This window comes from Malania oleifera, chromosome 13 (genome assembly GCF_029873635.1).
Source record: "Malania oleifera isolate guangnan ecotype guangnan chromosome 13, ASM2987363v1, whole genome shotgun sequence".
Lineage (NCBI taxonomy): Eukaryota > Viridiplantae > Streptophyta > Magnoliopsida > Santalales > Ximeniaceae > Malania > Malania oleifera.
Window position 1 is genome coordinate 85,487,805 of NC_080429.1, and position 24,886 is coordinate 85,512,690.

The 24,886-nt window shown below is 35.9% G+C and overlaps 1 protein-coding gene across 2 annotated transcripts in view; it reads left to right on the forward strand.

Moving 5' to 3' along the window:
* LOC131145529 (DExH-box ATP-dependent RNA helicase DExH14) overlaps positions 1-24,886 on the forward strand; it is a 143,214-nt gene that overhangs the window by 31,402 nt on the left and 86,926 nt on the right. For both annotated transcript variants that reach the window (XM_058094669.1, XM_058094670.1), the window contains exons 22-33: positions 4,370-4,582; positions 5,044-5,199; positions 5,315-5,539; positions 5,626-5,727; positions 5,821-5,901; positions 6,049-6,129; positions 7,371-7,574; positions 7,697-7,813; positions 8,274-8,396; positions 18,882-18,971; positions 19,055-19,180; positions 19,406-19,468. In XM_058094669.1, coding sequence (XP_057950652.1) covers positions 4,370-4,582; positions 5,044-5,199; positions 5,315-5,539; positions 5,626-5,727; positions 5,821-5,901; positions 6,049-6,129; positions 7,371-7,574; positions 7,697-7,813; positions 8,274-8,396; positions 18,882-18,971; positions 19,055-19,180; positions 19,406-19,468 — 1,581 coding nt within the window. The remainder of the gene's footprint in view (positions 1-4,369; positions 4,583-5,043; positions 5,200-5,314; positions 5,540-5,625; positions 5,728-5,820; positions 5,902-6,048; positions 6,130-7,370; positions 7,575-7,696; positions 7,814-8,273; positions 8,397-18,881; positions 18,972-19,054; positions 19,181-19,405; positions 19,469-24,886) is intronic.

The following is a 24,886-nucleotide window of genomic DNA, read 5'->3' on the forward strand; positions in this document are numbered from 1 at the left end:
AGACCACTAAACTAAATTTATCAAACAAGGTTCGAGGAGACTGCTTAAGACCATAAATGGTCTTATGCGACCTAGTTACTTTATCATCATCCACCTGAGTAGCATATGTAGGAAGGCGTACCCCTTGGGCAAAGATATTTGATGGCATAGACCCAATGACACCTAACGAACTTTTTATTTGGAGGTACAACAACAACAAAACCAAGCCTTAGTCCCACTAAGTGGGGTTAACTATATGAATCCTTTTCCACCAATTTATGCTATCATGGACCATTTCTTTTGATAGATTCAAGGATATTAAATCCTTACTCACTATCTCCTCTCAAGTTATTTTAGGTCTACCCCTACCCCTTCTATTGCCCCCCCAATAGTAACTAAGTCACTCTTCCTCACAGGTGCACTATAAGGCCTACATTGCAAGTGTCCATACCTTCTGAGTTGTCCCTCCCTTAGCTTATCTTATTTTCTATAGGAGTTACACCTGACTTACCATGAATATGTTCATTCCTTAATTTATCTTTCAATATTATACCACTCATCCATCTAAGCATTCTCATCTCGGCAACTTTTACTTTTTGAATATTATGTTTCTTCGTCGCCCAACATTCCGATCCATATAGCATATCTAGTCTTATAGCTGTCCTATAAAACTCCCCTTCCAATTTTAAGGATATTCTACGATCACATAGCACACTTGAAGCACTTCTTCATTTTAACCAACATGCTTTAACTCTATGCATTACATCATCTTCAATTTCCCCTTTAGCTTGCATAATAGATCCAAGGTATCGAAATCTACAAGTGCTATTTATTTCTTCATCATCAAGTTTAACTTTGTCTCCAATATTCTTCTTATCATTACTTAAATTAAATTTCATATATTCTGTTCTATTTCTACTTATCCTAAAGCCTCTAGATTCCAAAGCTTCTTTTCATAATTCTAACTCAGCCTCTACTCCGTCCCTAGTTTCGTCAATTAATACAATATCATCTGCAAACAACATTCACCATGGAACCTTCTTTTGAATACTCTTAGTTAGTTGATCCATCACTAAAGCAAAAAGATAAGGACTCAAAGAAGATCCTTGATGTACACCTATGACAATTGAAATTCTCTAGTTTCTCCATCTATAGTCCTTACACTAGTCATTAGTCCATTGTACATATCCTTAATGACATCGGTATACCTACAACATACACCCTTTTTTTTCTAAAACCCACCATAGAACTTCTTTAGGTATCCTATCATATGCTTTCTCAAGGTCAATAAATATCATATGCAAGTCCCTCTTCTTTTCCCTAAACTTTTCCATTAATCTTGTTAAAAGGTAAATAGCTTCCGTGGTTGATCTCCCAGGCATAAAACCAAATTGATTTTTTGAGATCTTCATTTCTAACCTTAATCTTTGTTCAACTACCCTTTCCCATAGTTTCATCGTATGACTCATAAGTTTAATTCCACGATAGTTATTACAATTTTGAATTTCTCCTTTATTTTTGTATATATGGCAAGTGCCTCCGCCTCGGTACGAGTGGTCTCGGGTTCGAGACTTGGGAGCGGCCTCTCCAAAAATGGGGGTAAGGCTTGCCGACATCCACCTCTCCCAGACCCCACTCAAAGTGGGAGCCTTGTGCACTGGGTACGGCCCTTTAGGTATTAAAGTACTTTTCCTTCATTCATCTGGCAATCATGAATACACAGGGTTAAAGCAGCATCATCGTACCAACACCAGCCAGAACAGCAGAACAGCACCAGCTGTATACCTGAGACAGAGGATAACTGCTTCACATCAGTACAACACCACAAACACAGCAGCATCCTACCAAGAATGATGCACAACCGAACAAAGATGAAAAAGGGTTCCTAAATGACTCTTAAACCTACTAGAAAATCTGATTTGAGAATCAATTAGGGGAAGATGAGAGGGAAAAAAAATGTGAAACAGATTGTCTATCGAAACAGCTCTGATAAATCACATTTTGAAGAGGATTAACTCTTTCATACCATGTTGTGAAGTTAGAGATAGAGCAGAGAAGGGAAGTGGTGAAAAGAAAAGAAGAAGAAAGCATGAGAAAAAGATGCAGCAGTTCCTGGAGCCCTTCATACAGCTCCAGGTCTGTCTTCTTATGTATTAATAATAAAAAAAAGAATTAAGGACTAAAGTGTCTGCACTCACAATTGAATTAATAGAATTATATATTCTCTTATAAAACTAAGAAAATTGATCCCATTTCAACAAGTAGAAAGTCACTGAAGCCAATGAAAAGAATTTCCAACTCAAGGATCTTCCAAAAGCGAACAGAAGACTCATCCTTAATTTTGTAATGAATTTCCAAGGACTTGCCTGTATGGATGGCATTAACAACTCCTCTAGCATCCCACTAAAACCTTGTGTTACAAAGGAATATAAGAATGAGTTCCAAAAGGCCATGGCTGGATACTATCATAAACAACTGAGTAACCTTTCTAGTTACTGCTTGAAGCATTGAAACAGACGTAAAACAGAAATCTAGCTGATACCCGCTAAAGCATGGGAAGTTATCGAAGTTTCAACAAGCTATGCATTGCAGCATTATTTCCAGTCATGAAAGTGTCACGTGCCTTACAAAATTTGTTACTGTGATCATGAGTCAGTGACCATCAATTACCATCCTGTCAAGTTGAATATTTTCCTCAAAATTGTTGGTTGGTTAGAAAATGCTAGCAAAGTTTCCTTCACTAATGAACCAGTGATAAATGTGAAAGTATGGGCAGCTTCTGGATGGGCGAGTGGAAACCCTGGATTGAACTTAGATACGCATGTTAATCTTATGATTATTAAGATATTCTGCCATTCCTCTAGTTCTCTATCTATCTTTCAGGGATGCTTGCATTTTCTGTCTGTGGGTAGGCTGTTCCACATACCCATTTAACCTTGCAAATCCTCTGCATTACCCTTTCACAAAACCTGCAAGTCCTCCCCGGTACCTCATTTTATACAATGAACGGTTGAAATGAGGTGTTCACTGCCGTGCTGCAAATAGGATGGCTACCAACTGTTGTCTGTGCTCTAATTGCTGCATTAGTTCTCTGCTTAACTAGACATTCTTTCCTGTTAACTGTATATTTTTTTTATTTCACTTTGTGTCAATCATGCAAGTGCACCCCCATTTTTTTTCTTCTTATTATTTTTTTAATATTTCAACATTCACTATTCCAGTGCTGCTACCTGAAAGGATTTCTATGCCCACTTGTCATAAGAGAAAGAAAAGAAGGTTGTGTTAGGGTTTATAACCATCTCTGTGTCTCTTATTATGGTTTGCCATATTCTTCAATCATTATTGCAAGTGTGCTTCCCTTAACTAATGCCACCATGGTGCTGTTACGATTTCCTTTATATGTGGTTTGATTAATTATCGCCCATAATTCTCTAGGTTCTGGATTTCCTAGATTCTAGAATATGACACTTTTAACAGAAGTGTCTGTGTTTAGTTGTCCCTGCTGGGCCTACCCCATGTTGATTGCTCTTTTAACATGGTCTTTATGTGATTTCTACGGACTTGCTCACTGAGGGGCTGTTTGGTATAGTAGTGAAAATTATAGAAACAAAAAGCAGAAATGAAAATTGAAAACCAAGGACCAAAACTAAAACTGAAAATTGCAACCTCTTTGGTTACTTAATATTTCTAGATCTAAAACAAATTAAAAACTGAATTGAACTTATGTTCATTTTTGTCCTTGCACAGAATAACAATTAAGAAAATGTATAACAACAAACCATGCCTTAAGTCCCACACTCCCATTAGATGGGGTTGGCAGTAACAATTAAAAAAATATGATGACAATAAAAAGATGCAAAAGAATACAAGTTAGAAAATATTATAATAAATATGGAAATTAATTATAGTTATTTTATTGTTATATTTTGCATTCAATTTTTAGTGCTACAAGAACAACTTATTCTACATGACAATTCAAAAGTGGTCAAAATGATTTTTATAATGAATTTTTTTTATTTTCAATATGGATATTTTTATTTTAATTATATTTTATATTCTTGTGGTCATTTAAATTTATTTTTCAGTTGTAAATTTTGTGTTGAATGAGTAATTTAGTCCCCTAAAATTTATTTTGGATATTGAAGTATTTTTCAAGACTCGCAACACATTGTGACAAAAATTGAAAATCATAAAATCTGGTTTTCAATGTTTGCCAAAACCAAGAACAAAAATAGAAAACTAGCTACATAAACAAACACGTTGTCACAAGTTCATAAATTGTTTCTTTGCTTTACAACTACAGAAGAAGAAAACAAAAATAATACCAAACAGGCCTCGATGATTTGGATGCGCGTTTCCTGACGGTATTGTTTACTTCTATTTTTAACAGGTTATGGCAGATCCTTCTTTGAGTTCAAAGCAAAGAGGTCTTGTTACAGATGCTGCACGTGCACTTGACAATGCAAAAATGATGCGGTTTGATGAGAAGAGTGGAAATTTTTACTGTACAGAGCTTGGTCGCATTGCAAGCCACTTTTATATTCAGTATTCCAGCGTTGAAACTTACAATGAAATGTTGAAACGCCACATGAATGACAGTGAGGTGGTTGATTCTACTGCATGAGCAGAGTTGTCTCATTTTACTTTTTTTTTTTTAGGTTTCTCTTTTCACTCCACTTTTAATGTTTTTCTTTTCCTCTAGTCTGTCCATTAAGAAAAGAGAGTATGTAAATGCAATCTTGTGGTATGGAGAATTGCTGATTGTTGCCTCCTTTACCATCCAATAACTGTGTCTTATTTTGGGGGTGTGGTTGTCTAGTTATTTACTTCTTTTCTTTGCTGAATCTGGGAATGTTTTTGAAAGGAAGAAATCCATGAAAAGACAATTGAATTGAGCTCTTGATTTTATAAAATATATACTGACCTACTCCAGCTTTGATACGTATCTTTGTCTATGCTAGTATGGTCTTATTTATATCTTTGGGTGGTGTTGTGCATCTGCGGACATATTTAATGATGAGTTGCTGTTTGATTTTGTTTGTCTATTCTTTACTGCTGCTGTAGGTAATTAACATGATCGCCCATTCTTCTGAATTTGGAAATATTGTTGTTCGAGAAGAGGAGCAGAATGAGCTCGAAATAATGGCACGCACATGTTGCCCATTAGAAGTTAAGGGTGGTCCTTCAAATAAGCATGGAAAAATTTCAATTCTAATTCAGGTTTTTTCTCTTGTGGATTTTGCTAGTTGTGAATTTTTTTCTTTCTTTTTTTTTTAATACATAAAGAAATACTAAAAGACTAATATTTGATTAGTCTTGGTTATTTAATTTGCAGTTGTACATATCTCGGGGGTCAATAGATTCCTTCTCATTAGTTTCTGATGCTGCATACATAAGTGCAAGTTTGGCTCGTATCATGCGGGCTTTATTTGAAATTTGTTTGCACAGAGGGTGGTGTGAGATGTCCTCCTTTCTGTTGGACTATTGCAAGGCTGTGGATCGCCAAATTTGGCCACATCAACATCCCCTTAGACAATTTGACAAAGATATATCAGCCGAGGTTTGTGCAACAGTTTATTAGTCAACTACTTTATTAAGTGCATTAGCATTAAAATTTGTCTGATAAAGCATCCTTTTTTGTTTCAGATCCTTCGAAAGCTCGAAGACAGAGGGGCAGACTTAGATCGGCTTCAGGAGATGCAGGAAAAAGATATAGGAGCACTGATTCGTTATGCACCTGGTGGAAAGGTATTTTTCATTTTGCAACCCTGTTCTAGATTCTCACTGTATTATGTTAGATAATTTTTATCACTCTGATATGGATTCTTTTTGTTATGTAAGTTGGTTAAGCAACATTTAGGGTATTTCCCAAGGATCCAGTTATCTGCAACCATAAGTCCAATTACGAGAACTGTTCTGAAGGTAAGTCCTTGGTGAAATGTGTTTAGCCATCTTCTCTAGGGTTTATGAACTTTTGTTTAGTGAGGCATAGCACGCACGCACGCACACGCATGCGCGCAGACACACACACACACACCATATTTTATGTCTCTGAATCTGATTTTACAGGTGGATTTGCTCATAACACCAGATTTTACATGGAAGGATCGTTTTCACGGTGGTGCAGAACGGTGGTGGATTCTGGTTGAGGTGCTGACTTTGAACTACTTGTTACTTGTTAGTTCCTCATGGAGTGTCCACCCTTGAACATTTTATCATTAGATGATTAAGTATCTTGAATTTTGACTTTCTTTCGAAATTATTATATCTTTTAAGAAAATTCCACTGAAGAAAATCTTTATATCTTTTAAGAATCAGTTTAACACTTGTCACTTTGGCAGTACTTTCATTTTGCCAGTAGTTATAGGAGTTTCTGCTGTGTTGATCTAATTTATATTTCTGTATATGACAATGAGGATTAGAAATTAAATCAGATATGAGAGCATGGTGCTTGAACAATCATACTTTTTCTAATGAAGAAGCCTTGACTAGCATTACTGCTCATTTGTTGTATGTTCCATCAGTTATCATACTTTTTCTAATGAAGAAGCCTTGACTAGCATTACTGCTTATTTGTTGTATGTTCCATCAGTTTAAGTAAAAACATTTGAACTCTTTTATTGAATTGAATCCCAAATGAAGACCACTCTGAGGATCTTTTCCAGTTTCTACCCTGTCATGGGTGATTAGAGGCTGGTAAAAATTTTCAACGATGCTGTTCCCTGCATATAATCTGCATTATAATGCCCTCCATCTCTCTCTACTTTTAATTTGTCAAAATATGCGCTGAACCACTTTTATAATTAAGAATGATATGCCAAAAAGTAGCATCATAATAATTTTGACTGACTTTTAATTTCTCAATGTAGTATACTGATATTAAAAAAAAAAAATGCATCACCGGACCACAAGGCTCTCTGCTTTGTGAAGGTAGGGGGAGGTTTGTCACAGTGTACACAACCTGACCCCTGCTTTTAATGCAGAGTGGCTGTTTCCTTGGACTTGAAACCGTGACCAACCAGTCACAAAGGAGTAACCTGACGATCCAAGGCCCGCCCTCTCAATCTAGTATATGGAGATACTGGCTCTTTAATCTAGGACTGTGATGAGATATTTTTTAAGCATACAATTAATTGTAGAAAGATAACTAAGTTTTTGTTTCCTTGAAATGTGGTGTGTGGAAACCCTCAGTTTTGGCATTTATTAATTCCATTGAAATTTGGATTTCATATCTTCTTTGTCAAACAAGTGATCATTTGATTGGAAAATTCTTTTTGTTGCATTTTTTTATCATTGCCAATTTATCGAAATGTTGTTTATAAGATCGCAGCGAGTAATGGTTGATCCACATTTTACTACATCTAAGTTTACTGATTATCTATTGTAAACAGGATTCTGAGAATGACCACATCTACCACTCAGAACTTTTCACGCTAACAAAACGGATGGCAAGAGGGGAACCTCAAAAGTTGTCATTTACTGTGCCGATATTTGAACCACATCCACCTCAATACTATATTCGCGCTGTTTCTGATTCTTGGTTACATGCGGAGGCTTTTTTCACAATATCTTTCCAAAATTTGACACTGCCGGAGGTTATTACAAAACCCCCCATTTTAAAAAAAGTGGAAACTTTTGTAATTTCAATTAGTGTCACTTTGATGCTACAAGTCTGTGTTTTTAGTATTCTCTGATATGAGAACTTTGTTTTATGCAGGCTCATAATTCACACACTGAACTTTTAGACTTAAAACCTCTCCCTGTGAGTTCACTTGGCAATAGAACTTATGAATCCTTGTACAACTTTTCACATTTCAATCCTATTCAGACGCAGGTTTGTGCCCAGTAACGTTTGCTTTCCCTTTTCATGTCTTACATGCTGTTTGGTTGGAAAGAAATGGAGAGAAGAGGGAAGAAATTTATTGGGGAGAAGAGAATAAAAAAAATAGTTTCTCCTCTCCTATCTGTTTGGTTCAGCAGGAGATAAAGAGGAGAGAAATCTAGGGAAAGAAACTATTGTCTACTATCATTTACAATAATACCCCTTACATGCTTACTTCTGAAAATTGTCCAAGGGTGTTTTATTTTTTCTAACTATTTATTCATTTCTCTTCTTTTCTCGCTGATTTGGAGGAGAAACAAAGTGACTTTTTTTTTTTCTCGAGTCTGTGAAGTACACAGATGGAGGAGAGATACTTTTTTTTTTCTGTTCTCTTCTCCCCACTTCTCCTAAACAAGAGTGTTATGGTTTTTATATTTAGAGGTGGCTTATTAATATTGCTGAAATTTGGCAGGCTTTTCATGTCCTGTATCATACGGACAGCAATGTACTATTGGGTGCTCCCACTGGAAGTGGGAAAACTATATCTGCTGAACTTGCTATGCTTCATCTCTTCAGTACTCAGCCTGATATGAAGGTTTACATCTGGATTTTGCCCTTGCAATCAAGTCATAACATCTTTTAACCTTTGTCTATTAAAGTGGCTTCTCAAGTCTTCAGAACACTTCAAATGTCTAGGAGATGTGATGCTGATATTGTGTTGCATGCATGATCTCTTAGATCCCCTAGAGCTATATAATGATTTCATTTATAGAGCTAATTTTTTATTTTAGCTATTCTTCGAAAATTTTTTGAATGATAAATTTGTATCAAACTGTTGTGAGACATAATGTTCTGTTGTTGAATTTCAAAATTAAATTTCATGCCAGTTCCTGTAGGACTGTTCTTTTGCTATTAACAAAATTACATAAACCATGGTAACTTATGAACTATTAAAACCTTGAAAACATTGAACATCATGAATCCCAACATTTACTTTTGGTGGAATGTGAAACAATAACAATGGCTTATGATAATCTGTATCCTGCATTCGTGAAATGGCTTTCTAATTAATCCTTGTCCTGACATGTGCTTTTGGAACAATGGCTTCTGACTGCTCATGTCCTGTGGGTTTTAAATAGTGGTCACGGCCATTACATAACATAGTTTTGTAATGAATCCTTATGTTCCCAATGCCCTTACACACTGCTGTGTTGGAAAGGACAAAAATCACGGCCATGGTGGCTGTTATAGACTGCTGTCGTTACGTTATGGCCACTACAGCCATTATGAAATCTCATATGATTTGTGGAACACTAGGTCTATTACCCGAGTGGACAATTTAGTGCGTTTTCCCTCATTTTGTCTTACTTGATGTTAGAGATAGGGATTAATGGTGGATTTCCTTTGTGTATGGTCCTTCTAGGCCTGCTCTTAGGGAAAATTTTGGGATGAGTTGTATTTTGTTTATGGCTTATGTTCACCAAGGTGGATTGTGGGTGGTGATTTAATGTAGTTAGGTTCCCTTGGGAAAAGAGGTGGTTGGCAGGGTTAACGCCTCCATGTAGAAGTTTTATTTGGCTATCAGGGATAGGTTGAGGGATCTTCCTTTGGGTAATGCCAATTTTACGAGGTTAGTGGGTGGGGCTATGGAGGCCGCTAGTAGAATTGATAGGTTCTTGTTTTTCATTGACTGGAAGGAGGAGTTTCCTAATCTTTCTCGAGTGGTGTTACCTAGACTCACTTTTGATCATTTTCCGCTCTTGTTGTAATCTAGGAAAGTGCTTTGGGCTCCCACACTGCTCAGGTTCAAGAATATGTGTTTAGAACAAGGTTCCTTTCAAACCTTGGTTAGGGACTCGTAGAGTGAGGACATGGAAAGGGGCTAGGAGGGGTTTAGATTTATGAAGAAGTTGAAGAGGTTGAAAGAAAATTTAAAAGTGTGGAATTGGGAGGTGTTTGGAGATATTAGGATTAAAAAGTCTATTATTTTGGAGAGTTTGAGGAGTTAGATAGAAAAAGGAAGAAGGAGTGATCCTCTGTAGGAAGGACAAGGTTAAAAGGGTTTCTTTGAAGAGCAGATTGGAAGAGCTATTTTTTAAGGATATGAGAAGTTGGAAGCAGAAGACAGAGTTTATGTGGGTTAGAGATGGTGACTGTAATTCTAAATTTTTTCATAGGATAGCCAATGGAAAAATGAGGAAGAATTTGATTAGGGAGTTGGAGGTGGATAGGGGGCGGGGGGCTTATTTTCTCGGATTCTAGTGTAATTGCCTTTGAGATCACTGATTTTTATTATATTATGTATACTGAGGAAGATGAGAGTAGACTGATGGTGGAAAATTAGAGTGGGATCCTTTGCCTGTTGATAGGATAGCTTGGTTAGAGCGACCTTTTGAGGAAGAGGAAATTAGGGCTATGGTTTTTGGGATGGAGAGGAATAAAGCTCTTGGGTCAGATGGTTTTAATTTAGCTTTTTATCATGATTTTTGGGCGGTGATGAAGAATGACTTGATGAAGGTTGTCAATGAATTCTATTGGAATGGGGCTTTAAGTAAGAGTATTAATTCTATATTTATAACTTCAGTGCCTAATAAAAATAGGTCTATAAAGATATCTGACTATAGACCGATTAGTCTAGTTTTGAGTATTCATAAAATAATCACCAAAGTGCTAGCTAAGAGGTTAAGTGTGGTGATAAGACAATTTCTAAGGCCTAGAGTTCTTTTGTAGGGGTATACAAACTGTGGATGCAATCTTGCTTGCGAATGAAATTGTTGAGGATATTTGGAGGAAGAAGAAGAAGAAGGGGCTTGTTTTAAAGTTGGACTTCGAAAAAGCTTATGATAGAGTGACTTGGAACTTTAGGAATAAGTTTTTTGTGAGGAAGGGGTTTGGAAGAGATGGCGTAGGTGGATGAAAAGTTGTTAATTTGAATTTTGCGGTGATATTGAAGGGTGGGCCCAAATCTTTGTTTTAGGCCATGAGGGGGATTAGACGAGGAGATCCTCTTTGTCGGTTTGTTTGTGCTGGTGGCTGATGTTTTGAGTAGGATGGTTGATAGGGCAGTGGATGAAGGTTTAGTGAAAGGTTTTAAAGTGGGCAGGGAGGAGATCACGGTGTCGTACCTTCAGTTTGCGGATGATGCTATCTTTTTTCTGGAAAATTTTAAGCCTTCTTTCATAAAAATTTTTGGGCTCCTTCAAATATTTGAAAGGGTTTTGGGGCTTAAGATTAACTTGCGTAAGAGTGGTATCGCAACTATTAACGTGCCTGCAGAGTGCGCTAGGAATTTAGCCATGGAAGTTGGGTGCACTGAGCTGGGTTGGCCGTTGTCCTATCTAGGGGTTCCTTTGGGAGGTAAACCTAGATCATCTAGTTTTTGGGATCCTATGGTGGAGAGTGTCCAAGTGTTTAGATGGGTGGAAGGGAGCCCCTTTTTTCTTTGGGAGGGAGGATTACTCTAATTTAGGCCAGTCTTTCTAGTTTCTTGTTGTATTATCTTTCTTTTTTTAAAATTCCAATGGGAGTCGCTAGTAGGATTGAAAGAATTATGAGAGATTTTCTTTGGCCAGGTGTAGTGGGGTTACGGATCATTTGGTGAATTGGGAGGTGGTTCATAGGACTAAGGGGGAGGGTGGTTAGGGTCTTGGAAATTTGGTGTCTAGGAACACGATGCTTCCAGCTAAATGGATTCTGGTGGTTCCTGCTAGATGTCTCTTCATTGTCGCACTAAGTTATTAGAAGTAAATTTGAACTTGATGGGATTAAATAGGATAGTAGTTTGGGTTTTAGATGCTCTTTGGAAAGTCCGTGGAAAGCTATATATCTCAGATTTTCCATCTCTTTATTCCTCATACTAATTTGTTTTGGGTAAGAGGGCTGTTATATCCATTTTTGGAAAGGCCTATGGATGGGTAATGTTGTTTTGTCCACCTTTTTTCCTCGCCTTTTTCGATTGAGCTCAGGGAAAATGATCCTATTTCTTAATTTAGAGTAGACTCAGTGGGTCCTTTACCCTCATGGGGATTTTCACTTCAGAAGAGCCTTGAATGATAGGGAAACTATTGAGATATCTTCTTTATTGATTATGCTGAATAATTGTAGGGTATCTTTTGAAAATGATAGTCGATATTGGTTGTTGAATTCTTTGGGAGTCTATTCTTGTAAACCTTTTTTTGAATTCTTGATTGGGACAAATTTCTCTTTTCCTTTTTACAAGGTTATACGGAAGGTAAAAAAAAACCAAAGCGTTTCTTTGGTTAGTTGTGCTTAATAGGATAAATACTAATGACTTTTGTAGATGAGGAGACCTTTAAAGGCTCTCCTTCTTGATTTGTGTATGCTTTGCTTTTATTGTTCAGTGTCTGTTTTGCGCCTTTTCCTGCACTGCTTTTTTGCATGGAAGGTTTGGAACAAGTTACTCAATTACTTCGAAGAAAGCTGGGTTTGTTGTACAACAGGGGAGGAGTTCTTGGAAATTTTTTTTGTGGGGTTTGGGAAGAAGAAGGAAGGAATTGCATTATGGAATTGTGCTTTATTTGCAGTGTTTTGGGGCTTGTGGAAGGAACATACTTTGCTTGTATTTGCAGGGAAAAAGTTACCATATTGGTTGCTGTGGGAAAGATTCCTTTTATGGCTTCTTTATGGTGTATGGGCTATGGAAATTTCAAGGGAATGTGTGTTTCATATGTTCAGTGCGATTGGAAGTCTCTTCTTAGGGCGTCTTGAGTTTCTTTTATCGTTTTTATTTTTGCAATTTTCTTTTTTGGTTTTCCTGAGGATTTTATCTGACTTTGCTAAGGAGATGTTTTCTCTTGTGCTTCTAAATTCCTTCTTTAGCTAATGAATTTCTTTTTATTTTTTTTAAAAGAAAATATTAACGGAAAAACAACGTACAAAACAAGGAGAACAAGACGTCCTCTATAAGAAACAACAAAAGAAAGGCTGAAACAATTACAAAAGAATTCTCTCCAATCCCTATGAAGGTTGGGCAGCGACAATCCTCAAAAGAACCCACAATTAGCTTAACGAGGGGCAAGAAAACCTATTCTGTCCCACAACATTCAAGGGGAAGACACTCCATCCTTGAAAATTCTCAAATTCCTTTCGATTCAAATGGTTCAGACAAGGTGGTGAAAGCTGCTCACTTTTATTTAGATAATAAGAGGTGTATCAGATTGAGAAAGAGAAGTTACAACCTAAGGGGACAATAAGTCCACCTGAAAAAATAAAAAAATAGAAACAAAACAAAAAATAATATAAAGATGAAAATTAAAAAATAACAAATAAAAAATAAAAATAACCGAAAAGTACTCCTTTTCAAGAAAATCGCTTTTCAATCCCTTTTCGTCATAATTCACCGAGCACTTCAAATTTGCAAGCTCCCTATGACCCTTCTTCGCCTTGTACTTATCCGCATCAAAGCGCACTTCAATTCCATCAGCATCATTCATTTTTAAATCCAATTTATCCATTATATCTTGGGCTTCTAAGTCCTTCCTAGAAATCACCTCCACTGGTGTAGGTAAAATTTCATCATTCCACTGCCTTTTATTATCCAAACCATCGTTCTCAAAAATCACTTACTTCCACAAAATCTTTTTGTTTTTTTATTTCATTTAGCTTACTTGCAAGAAATGCCCCATGAAATTAGGAGCCACCCAAGCTTAACCAAAACAATAGAAGAGAGCAGCCCAAAGAAAGGTTTCCACTTGACTAGGAAGGAAGCGGTCTGCGTTTGTTTCGTTGGACGCAAGGGTCATTGATCACATGTCAGTATTGAGGGACTTATAGGGCCTTCTACTTTGTAACAAGTCATGTATCAGTGTATTAAGCCTATTGTGAGAGACAATATAGATGAATGTCTGAATCTTGAAAGGTACCTTAGCCTTCCAAATGACATGCTCCTAGCAAAATGATTGAAAAATTTGATATTGTTTTACTATTACTGTTGTTTTTAGGTAACAAATTATAATATTATAATTTAAAACTACAGTTGTACAATATTATTTGTGGATCTATTTTTTTTTTTTAATTTCTGCGACTAATAAAATAATAGAACCTGTTTAATTTATTGCATGCCTTACATGCATTATATATTAATGGAGTGTATGCTATATTTTGTTACATTAATTAATTTATCATACATATGATTGGTGAAAAGTGAAAAAAAAGTATATATAGTTTTTCTATCAATAGCGGTTCAAAACCATGATAAAATTTATTATCCTCACTAAATAGTATTATTAAGCAAATTGAGGATACAAAGTACATTGAAATTTTTTTTAGGAAGTGTTAAACCTAAGACATACAAATATACCAATATGCACAAGACTTCACTCTCTCCCTGCAATGTAAAATCCGCTACTCTGCTTCCTGCTCAGGCCGTTACAGGTTGTTCCAGTGCCAGACTGGCTGTGAATGACTAAAACAGGAATTTTAGTTCCTTTTTTGCATTTCCCCCCTCTCTTTTCCCTTTATTGAAGCTTGGAAACTCAATTTTAAGTTGGTTTATTTAGTTGGTGATTTTTTTTATTAAAAAAAATCTTTCTTTTGGGTTTATTTTCTTGACATTGAGTGTGCATTTTTCCAATAAGCACCTTTAAAATAAACCCAACTTTTTCTATCATTAAATTACATATGTTCATATTGTAAGTTCTTTCAATTTTATTCTTTTCTGTTTTTCATAAACCTAGTTAGAGACTAAGTACATTCTTTTGTATACATTTTTTGTTCTTGTTTAGCATATGAATATTCTATGTTTTATTTTTTTGATAACAAAAATTCCATTAAAGACTAGAAGAGTACGAAAGGTGACATTCTATATTTTATATTTCTTTATATTTGTGGTTTCTTTGTTTGAATTTTACTTATAATCAATAAAGTAGTGAAAAGTAGCAAATGCTTGCTTCTTCTCACCAATAGCAACCAAAACAACCAAAATGACGTACAATACTTTTTGTATATGTTACATTAAATTGATTAAAATATTAAAAATCATTTAAACCATTTGTATTTAGGATTTTAGGATCAAAACATGTGAATCTATATGCTTTTAAGAAGTTTTCTATCAAGAAAAATGAATTCACGGATGCGGGGATTGTTACTCGTTATGTAACATTTGGGACTGCTACACTGCAGCCATTACTGTAAGCGGACCGTTACCTTTATTTAAAACCATGGTTTCAACCCTTCACTCTAAGAGGTTACTAAAGGTAATTTTAGTTTTCAACCAAGCAGTTGTAGAAGTTCTCGAGATGGTTCAAGTGGTCATTGTGGATGAGGTGGACGATATAGACGCCCTCCTTGCAGGAGCACTCATTGTGGACGAGGAGGTCATATGATTGAGCAATGTTGGGATCTTCATAGTAAGACAACTCACATCACTGATACAACCACCGCAGATTCCAAAGTCCAACAATATCAAGCATCCGAGAAAATCTCTTGCTTAGATGGGTAACCCTGCACCTTGCTCGTCATTCATAATTTTTCTCTCCAGTCCTCGGGTTATAGATTCAGCCATCACTATCATATGACTATGTACCTAATTTATTTTCTGCTCTCAATAATTCTGAAAGCATAAGTTTTGTTAACCTTGCTGATAGGTCCATTATTGCCATTAAGGAAATAGGGATAGTCTTGTCTTGGGAAAGCATCCTTTTGTTTCATTTTCTTCTCGAGTCAATAAACAAGCAACAAGCCCTTTTGTGTTAGTCCATTTTGATGTTTGGGGTCCTAGTTGGGTTGTGTCCAAGTTGGGTTTCCGATATTTGAAGCTTTTGTCTATGATTATTCAAGGATGGGTTCACTCTATTTGATAGAAGATTGGTTGGAGTTATTTCATAATCTTTGTGCCTTTTGTTTTGAAATGAAGACTCAATTTGATTTGCCTATTCAAATACTTTAGAATGATAATGCTAAAGACTACTTCGATACCCGATTCACTACTTATATGTTATAGTCCGGTAATCATCCTATTCCCACACTCCACAACACAATGGGCCTGCAATGAGGAAAAGTAGACATATCCTTGAAGTCATTTGTACTGTATTTTGTGAAATGCATGTTCATGAAGTGTTTTTGAGTGATGTTGCGCTCACTACCTACTCATATAGGAACAAAATGCTATTTTTTGTTCTTGGTGGTAAAATTTGTGACTCAATTCTCTTGCGAATGCTCGTTTGTTATCTTTAACTCCTCATATATTCAGTTAAGTGCCCTTTGTTCATTAGTTGACCCCGGGGTGGATAAGTTATACCCTCTTGCTATAAAGCGTGTTTCTCTTGGCTATTCCTGTACTCAAAATGGATGTCATTGTTATAGTCTTACTCTGCATTGATTTTTCGTCCATGTTACTTTCTCTAAGTCTACACCATACTATTCTCAATCACTGAGTGCTTTTGATCTCAATGAGTCTCTTCCTCTGCATAATCTTCCAAACTCTAGTTTATTATCTTTGCCCTGTCATCCACCTATGTCTCCATGTAGATTGAGTCCGTCTTGTTGTGTTGATCATCTTAATTTGCAGGTGTATTCATAAAAAACATAGGGTAGGAGAGTACCCTCCAACTTCTATTGCTTGCCTTAGTTTTCCTTTTCTGATGATGGGATTTCCAATGATTTTGATCTTCCCATTGCCATTTAGAAAGGTAAACACAATTTATACATAGCATCCATCTTTAAATTTGTTTGCTATAACTACTTATTATCCTTGTTAATGTTTTGTTGCTATCCCATCTTCTATTTCTTTTCCTAAATCTGTTTTTGAAGCCTTAGCTCACTTTGGATGGAGGACTACAATGTTTGGATAGATGCATGTATTACACAAAAGGATACTGGGGAATTTATATCTTTTTCTTTTATGTGGTTGGTTGTCACTGGGTATAAATACAATGAAAATCAATCCTAGTGGTTATTGTGGTTTTGTGATTCTTTTGAATGTTGGTTTTTTTGCTGATATACTCAGGTGTATAGTTTGGATTATTCACGCACATTCTCTTTGGTCACCAAACTTGCTTTAGTTCATCTCTTTGGCCACCACTTGTCATTGGCTTTTGCATTCATTAGGTTTGAAAAATGCCTTGCTATATGATGATCTCTAAAATGGGGTTTATTTGGAGCAATCACCCAAGTTTGTTGCTCAAGTTGAGTTTGGATTAGTGCATCATCTCAAGAAATCATTATATGGTTTAAACCATTATCCTAGAGTATAGTTCGGTTAAATCGATGTTGTATTCCTTGAGTTTGTCTTTGGATGGTGTTCCATATTTTACCATTATACTCCACTGGGTAGGATTCTGCTTGTTGTGTATTTGGATGACTTGTTGATTGCTGGTGATGATGATCAAGCCATCAAGGTATCTTGGGCCTAAAGCATTTTCTGCAGACTAAGTTTTAGACCAAAGATTTGGGACCATTGAAGTAATTCTTGGTTATATCATATGGGAACTGTTTTGTTACAAAAGAAGTATTGTCTTGATCTTTTAGATGGAACTAGGTTGTTTGGATCCAAAATTGTTTATACACCCATGGTTCTTAATTGTAGTAAGTTAGTGCTAGATATGTATGATTTTTTGCCCGTCTAGGACAGTACTAGGAACTTGTTGGAAAGTTGAATTATCCCACAGTTACTCTGAGTAAATATATATTTTGCAAAAACGTGTTGTGAGTTAGTTTCTTGATTCTTTGAGAACAAGTCATTGGGGTGCAATAATTAGATCTCAAAGGTGGGAGAGGTCTCTTATATCGAGATCGATGTTGCACTAATATTCAGGAATATATTGATGCAGATTGGGTTAGGTCACCTTGCGACAGAAGTTTCATAATGAGGTATTGTATCCTTGTTGGTGCTAGTTTGGTTTCTTGGAAGAGTAAGAAACAAACTAAGATGACAAGGTCAAGTGCTAAGTTAAGACTAGGGCCACGAACTTGATGTGTGATAATGAAGCTAGTAATCATATTGTCTCCTATTAGAATACCACTGCATTTGAAAGCTTAAGCTATTAGGTTGTGGGCCAACAATATATGCTAGGCCTTAACTCACCCCTCTGCACGTGGAGAGGTAAATAGACTGTAGACAACACACATTATAGGGAATAAGTTAATTCTTAACAGACAAGCAATAAACGTGTGCAACAATACTATAACCCATGACCTCCTGGCAACCTGGCTCTAATGCAATGTTAGAATACCACTTTACCCAAAAGCTTATGTTGTTAGGTTGTGGGGCAACATTGTGTATCAAACCTTAACACCTCCAACCTTGTGTTCTATGAGCAGACAAAATACATTGCAGTTCCTTGCCACTTTGTTCGGGAGATACTTGTGCAGAAGCTTGTTGCAAACACTCATGTGATGATTTGTTCACTTAATCCTTGGTGTAAGGGGGGGATGCTCGTGTTCAATTCATTCGTAACAAGCTAGGAGCATATTATATCTATGCTCTAGCTTGCTTGAGGGGGAGTATTAATGATTATTTTGGTCATTTAGCATTATTAATATGTGCTAATGTTGTGCTAGTAAGCGTGGGATAGTAAGGTTATTATGGTCATTGGAATGTACTTGACAAGTATTATAAATTGAGAGATAGACCTATCATTGTGATTAGATCTACCATTTTACCTAATATTTCAACATATACTAACAAAATATAACATATTGCTTTGAATCCAACATAGTTGCAATCTCTGTACACAATTGTTTAAGCTTGACATGGTACTGGACCTATGGTTGTCAGAAGCTTCTAGATTTTTAGTCTGGTGTCTTGAGTTTGTTGTGTGGTGGTTAAAAAATACTTTATTCCCTGCGATGGGTGTTATTTATTGTTTCTCTATCTTATGCACAATTGGGTAGCACATGTGATGGAGTGTTAAAACTTGATATGCACTGTTTCCCCACAATCAAATGGCTTACGCTTTTGGGTAAAGTGTTTGCTTAACAACACTGAATTTAATTTCTTTTTATGCCCATCCAACGGATGGCTAGATTCTAAATTGTGCACTTCATGTTTCTGCCCCTTAAAATTTTCTATGCTTCATACTTCAAAATCCTGTGACGTGCTTTAATTACTGTCCTAATGCAGGTCATTTACATTGCACCTCTCAAGGCTATTGTTCGAGAGAGAATGAATGATTGGAGAAAGGGTCTTGTCTCTCGACTTGGAAAAAAGATGGTGATAGCTTTTTGTTTTTGGGCTCGCATATGTAATTAGATTATGTAGGATAGGTATTAACATGATGTTCATGTTCATATCAGGTTGAAATGACTGGAGACTATACTCCAGATTTGATGTCTCTCTTGTCAGCCGATATCATAATTTCTACTCCAGAGAAGTGGGATGGTATAAGTCGTAATTGGTACAGTCGAAGCTATGTGACGAAGGTACATCTTTTCATCTTTTGACTGTTATATTTTTGTTGAGTCTCTCTCTGTTTCTTCATGCAGGCATGGATACATGTATTTATGTTTGTACATATGCAATGATGCTATGATAGCCTGTTCTGACTCTCAAAACTCACATATGTACACACTATCAAATTCCACTATTTGCTAATTTGTGCTCGTTGTTTTCTGGTTGCCTTCTGACAAGTGAAATTTGATTTATAGGTTGGGCTTATGATTTTGGATGAAATTCACTTACTTGGAGCTGATCGTGGACCCATTCTTGAGGTACTTCCTCACACATTGCTTTAATGTATTTTTCAACTCAACTAGCTTGTAGTAAAATCTTTATTTTGAGATTTTATTTTCCAGATGACATCTTTATTGATTTATTAATTACATGGTGAAAATTGAGTTTTCATTTCCAAATATGCCTATTCCTGAATATTGTTATCTATTAGAATGATTGAGAAATTGTGGTGTTGAAATTTTTTTGCAATATTTGTCTCCTTTTGATGTGAGAAATTGCTTGGCTTGATACATTAACAAACATAAGGACTGATGTTGGTTTACTTGTGTTAGTTATTGCTCTTCTCTCTTGTAATGAGAGAATTTCATCATGAAATGAGGGAAGAAACTCTTCAAGTTCATCTTGTGGAAAACATTTTCCATTTGTTAGTTTTTCATAGAATAATAAAAATTTTAGCTTATTTTTTAGTTTTAAAAGTTTTGTATTAAAAAGGTAGAAAATAAAGAGTTTTGTTTAAATATGCATAAAAATATTTCATTTTTTATTTCTAGATTTCAAAATAATTACAAAAAGGTCAGCTTGTTTTTCAAAATTTTCAAAAATTATATAAGGTAGTATTTGGGATCATGGATTTTGAGGCTTGGATTTGGATTTTTGGATTTGGAAGTAATTTTATACATAATTCACACAAATCAAAGGCTAAGATCTGAATTCCACGCTCCCATATGCAAAGGAAGAATTTGAAAATTAGAAAATAATAAGTTGTTTTCCAACTTCCTATATAAATTTAGAAAACTGGAAAACAAGGTGGCTTTTTTGTAGTTATTTGAAAAATTAGAAACAAAAAATAAAATTACTTAAACAAGCAAGTAGTGGCACAAATTTTGTTATTGTTCATTTATTTCATACAAATGTGCAAAAATGAAAAATTAGTTCGCTTGTTGTAATTTTTAGGAAACTATATAGGAAAATGAAAATTATTTTCCACAACTAAACGGGCCCTTCCATTCCTCACTGGTCAGAAGGTGTATGATGTTTAAAACAACACAAATATTGGTAAATCTGTGTGACGGATTAGATCTTGTGTAAGATTAACCTTATAATTTACAATTATATTCACAAAATTGATAAGAAAAAAAATTCATCAAAAAGGGCACCAGGCTGGTGCCAATCCCAGTGCAAAGACTATTTGCAATTCAAAAAATAAACTAAATCTAACATGGAATTTAAATCCACATTGCAAAACTAGTAATGCCAAAATCACAAATCTTTCTCTCCCTGAAAAGCTCTTTTGTCTATATTCCTCCTAATGGCATACAAAATAGTGAGACAGATGTGGGTAGAAGCAAATTTTTTTCCTCTCTCTGTGAAGTCCTTATGCTCAATGAAACCCACAATTTGAAATGGAGGAAGAGATGGTTTACAATTTTAGCTTCGGGTTTATGAAGAAAGCACTTGTACATGAAAAATTTCCCCCTTTTTTGGAGATTATCTGAGTCAAGTTTTTTTCCCCAAGCTGCTTGCCAATTAGAAAGAGCACCCTTGCTTCCATGTTTCACAGTTCCCTCTAAGGGTAGCTAATCTGCTAAAAAAAGATTAAGCTTGTTAAGATAGACCCCAGGAATGTTTCTAACATTTTCTTATTAGGCTTATGCACATGAATGCCTGTTGGGTTCGAACTTTGAAGAGTGGATAAAGCATAGCCTACTATATCTTGTGCTTTAATTTCATTTTGATTAGAAGAATGGTTTAGATTTTAGAACTTTTTATTAAAGACACTTTAATACCTTGTCAATGAAACAATACACTTAAATGCTTAAGCTTTTAGGTTGTGGGCCAACAATATATATCAAGCCTTAACACACTTGTATTGCGGTTCGATTGCACATGGAGAGATAAACAAATGATTATTAACTGTCACTACAAGGAATAACATAGTTTTAAACTAACATACAGTACATGCAACAAAGGAGACTAGCCCCAAGACCTCCTAGCAACCGTGACTCTCATACTATTATTGGATCATTACTTTCCCTCAAAGCTTCTTGATGCAGGGGCAGCATCAAGGTTCTGCAGCCATGGGAGAATTTAGAAGAAATAAAAGGAAAGGGAAGGGAGGAGAGAGTAGATACCAAGGGGGAACTCATGTTCAATTCCAACTCAAACTCATCAATTACTGCCTACATCATGGCTTTCACACACAATTTATAATAAAGCCTCTAAACACATGAAATTACACACATACCCCTGAAAGTACATTGCATGACATACAAACTCGTACTTTGCACAAATATTACAAAAAAGCCCCCAAAATACACATAATACTACTTAAACTAAATACATAATAAACTACTAATTAAACCCAACAATTTCTTAACCCTACTCTTCTTTATTATTCTCCAGCAAGGATCTACCCAAGCTCTTGCTTCTTGTCCTACGTCACTTCTGCTTTTAGGTTTTGTTGTAAAGTTAGAGATGGAGGTGAAAAGAAGAAAAGAAGAGAAGAAGAAAGAAAGAGAAAGAAGGAGGTAGCAGTTTCCTGGATAGTTACATTCAGCTTCGAGTTTGGGTTTTATATGTTAATAATAAAAATCTTCAAAGACAAAAGTATCGTTGCTTACAGCACATAATTACTAAAAAGCCTATCTTGTCTATCCCTCCCCCTCAAGCTTGAGGTGTATAAATATCACCTAACCCCAACTTGTTACAACCACTAGACAAGGCAGGCTTAAATAAAGCCTTTGTGAGAACATCTCCTAATCGATCTGCAAGTTGCACAAATGGAGTCTTGACAGCCTTCTTCAACACAACATTTCTCACAAAATGATAGTCGTCTTCAATGTGGTTTTTCCTCTCATGAAACACTGTGTTGCTAGCAATATCAATGACAACTTGATTATCACAATACATAGCTATGGGCTTCTAAAGCAAGAATCTCATCTTTGACAAGAGACTTCAACCACATTAGCTTACACTCAATATGGGCCATAGCTTGGTATTATACTTCAACTCTAGATTTAGCTACAGTAGTTTGTTTCTTGTTACATCAGGTAACAAGATTTCCCCCAACAAATGTATAGTATCCAGTAGTAGATCTTTGATCATCAATTGAGCTAGCCCAGTCTACATTAGGATATCTTATGATCTCTCACATTTTCTATTACATTTATGTATCAATCCTCTACTAGGAGAGCCTAAGAATCCTAACAACAACGTCCCAGGGTGGGTGTTTGATATTTTCCATAAATTGACTCCCTACCCTTACAACAAGGGATATGTCAGGTCTAGTGACAATTAGGTAGATTAACTTGCCAACCAATTGCCTGTATCAACGTTTATCTTCAAAGGAGTCCAACACCCCAACATACCAATCTCACCTAGCAAGTCCAATGTGTATTTTGTTGACATATATTCAACTCTTTGTGAGACTGTACAATCTCAATACTAAGAAACTAACATAGAGTACCCAAGTCCTTAATTTGAATTTTTTTTCGAAGCCACTGTGTGAGAGGGGAGGGGGGCTGGAAATCATTGATGGACTCAAAATATATTCATCCAATGAGGAACCAACACTATAGAAATAAGGTGCCCCCTAAAAGAAGATGACATCTGCACTAAACCAACACTAGAGAAATAAGGTGTTCCCTCAAAGAAGATAACATTTGCCCTAACATATTTTCTTTCAAATGGGGGTCATAACATCTATATTTTTTATGAGTTATTAAGTAGCTGGCAAAGATGCATTTGTTGGAAAGTTTCCAAATTTATCCAGTCAACTCTCCTTGATTATAGAAGAAATTTCTATAATTATGTAAATATTGTTTGGAGATATTCTAGGATATATTTTTAGGAGATATTCGAGGAAATTTGTTAGCAATTGCCATTCTTTCCTTTTGTTATTCTTTCCTTTCAGATTATCCTTGTAGTCTATAAGACATTCAGATTGTACCTTATTTTAAAAATAATAAGAAATACTATTTCAATTCTTCTCCACTTCTAGAGCCTTAAACAACACAAGGAGAGAATTTTCCCTAACTCGTATGGATAGATAATATAGTAGGGAATTTGTCTCCCTAGACCACTAGAGAGCATCCTCTCAAGTGGAAAACAAGTTGTAAGAAGAGCATCAGTCCGAAAGGTTTTAGGAACATGCATATGAAAGTGTAGAGACTATGCTATGTGAAGTGAATGTCTATTTTTCCATTCAGCTACTCCATTTTGTTGATGGGTATGTATGATGTTTGATGAATAATTCCTTTGGCAAGCAAAAAGTCTAAAGCTCATTTTGAACAAATTCAAGTGCATTATTAGATCAAAAAGTTTGAATACTAATGCCAAACTAGTTTTTTATTTCCTCGTAGAACGGAGTAAGCACATTAAGAAATTTAGACCTGTCTTTAAAAAATAGATCCAGGTCATACGCGAAAATTCATCCACAAAATACACAAATTAAAATTTTGGCTTTAAATGAACCTGAAATATTTGAATGAATAAGAGAAAACAATGATTTACTACGAGACTCAACTCTAGATGAAAAAGATGTCCTAGTATGTTTTCCTAATTGACATGCATAACACTCAAAACGAGAAATAGGCTTGAAAATAGGAAAAACTTGTTGCAATTTTGGAGTGATGGATGACCCAAACAAGCATGCCGCTAATCCAAAGAAATGCCATGGGTAGAAATTTAAGAAGCTGTATGATAAGAATTGGATCTACCACCACCACCATCAAAATAGTGCAAATGATCCTTCTCAATTCCTCCACTAACCCTCTTTTTTGTCTGGAGATCCTAAATAACACAATGAGAAGGAAAGAAGGTCACAATACAATTATGTGATTTAGTTAATGACTAACTGATAACATGTTCAAGGGAAATTTAGGCTTATATAACATAGAAGAACGAGGAATAGAAGGAAATGAAAGAATGTTGCCATAACTAGTGATTGGTGTAGCCAAACCATCGACAAGTGTAAACTTGGAGCATAAAGTAGTGGGTTTTATGGACTGAGGGAAATTAGGACTACTTGTCATATGGGAGGAGGCCCTAGAGTCAATAACCCATGGTGAGGAGGATGAAGAGCGAGACGTTTGGTTGTACTTGAATGGGCCCAAGGTGCACTAGATGTAGAAGATTGGGTTTGAAGTTGTTAAAACATGTAGATAAGATTGTAATACTTTTCTTGGGACACAATAGATGATCTAGTCAACTCCCTAGTGGAGTGGCTAGGTGCACTAGAAGTGTCAGTTGTAGTGTCACCCTCAACAAGAGACTTATCGGCTGAAGTACGTTTCCAATGGAGATCCCAACACTAGTCAATGGTATGGTTGTCCTTGTCACAATGTGTTGAAATGCGAGAATTGCCGCAATGAACTCCTCATCCTGATACGCTACTTTGCCACGATTGCCATCCATACCTCGTCCTCTTCCTTTAATTTTTCCCTGACCATGGTTAA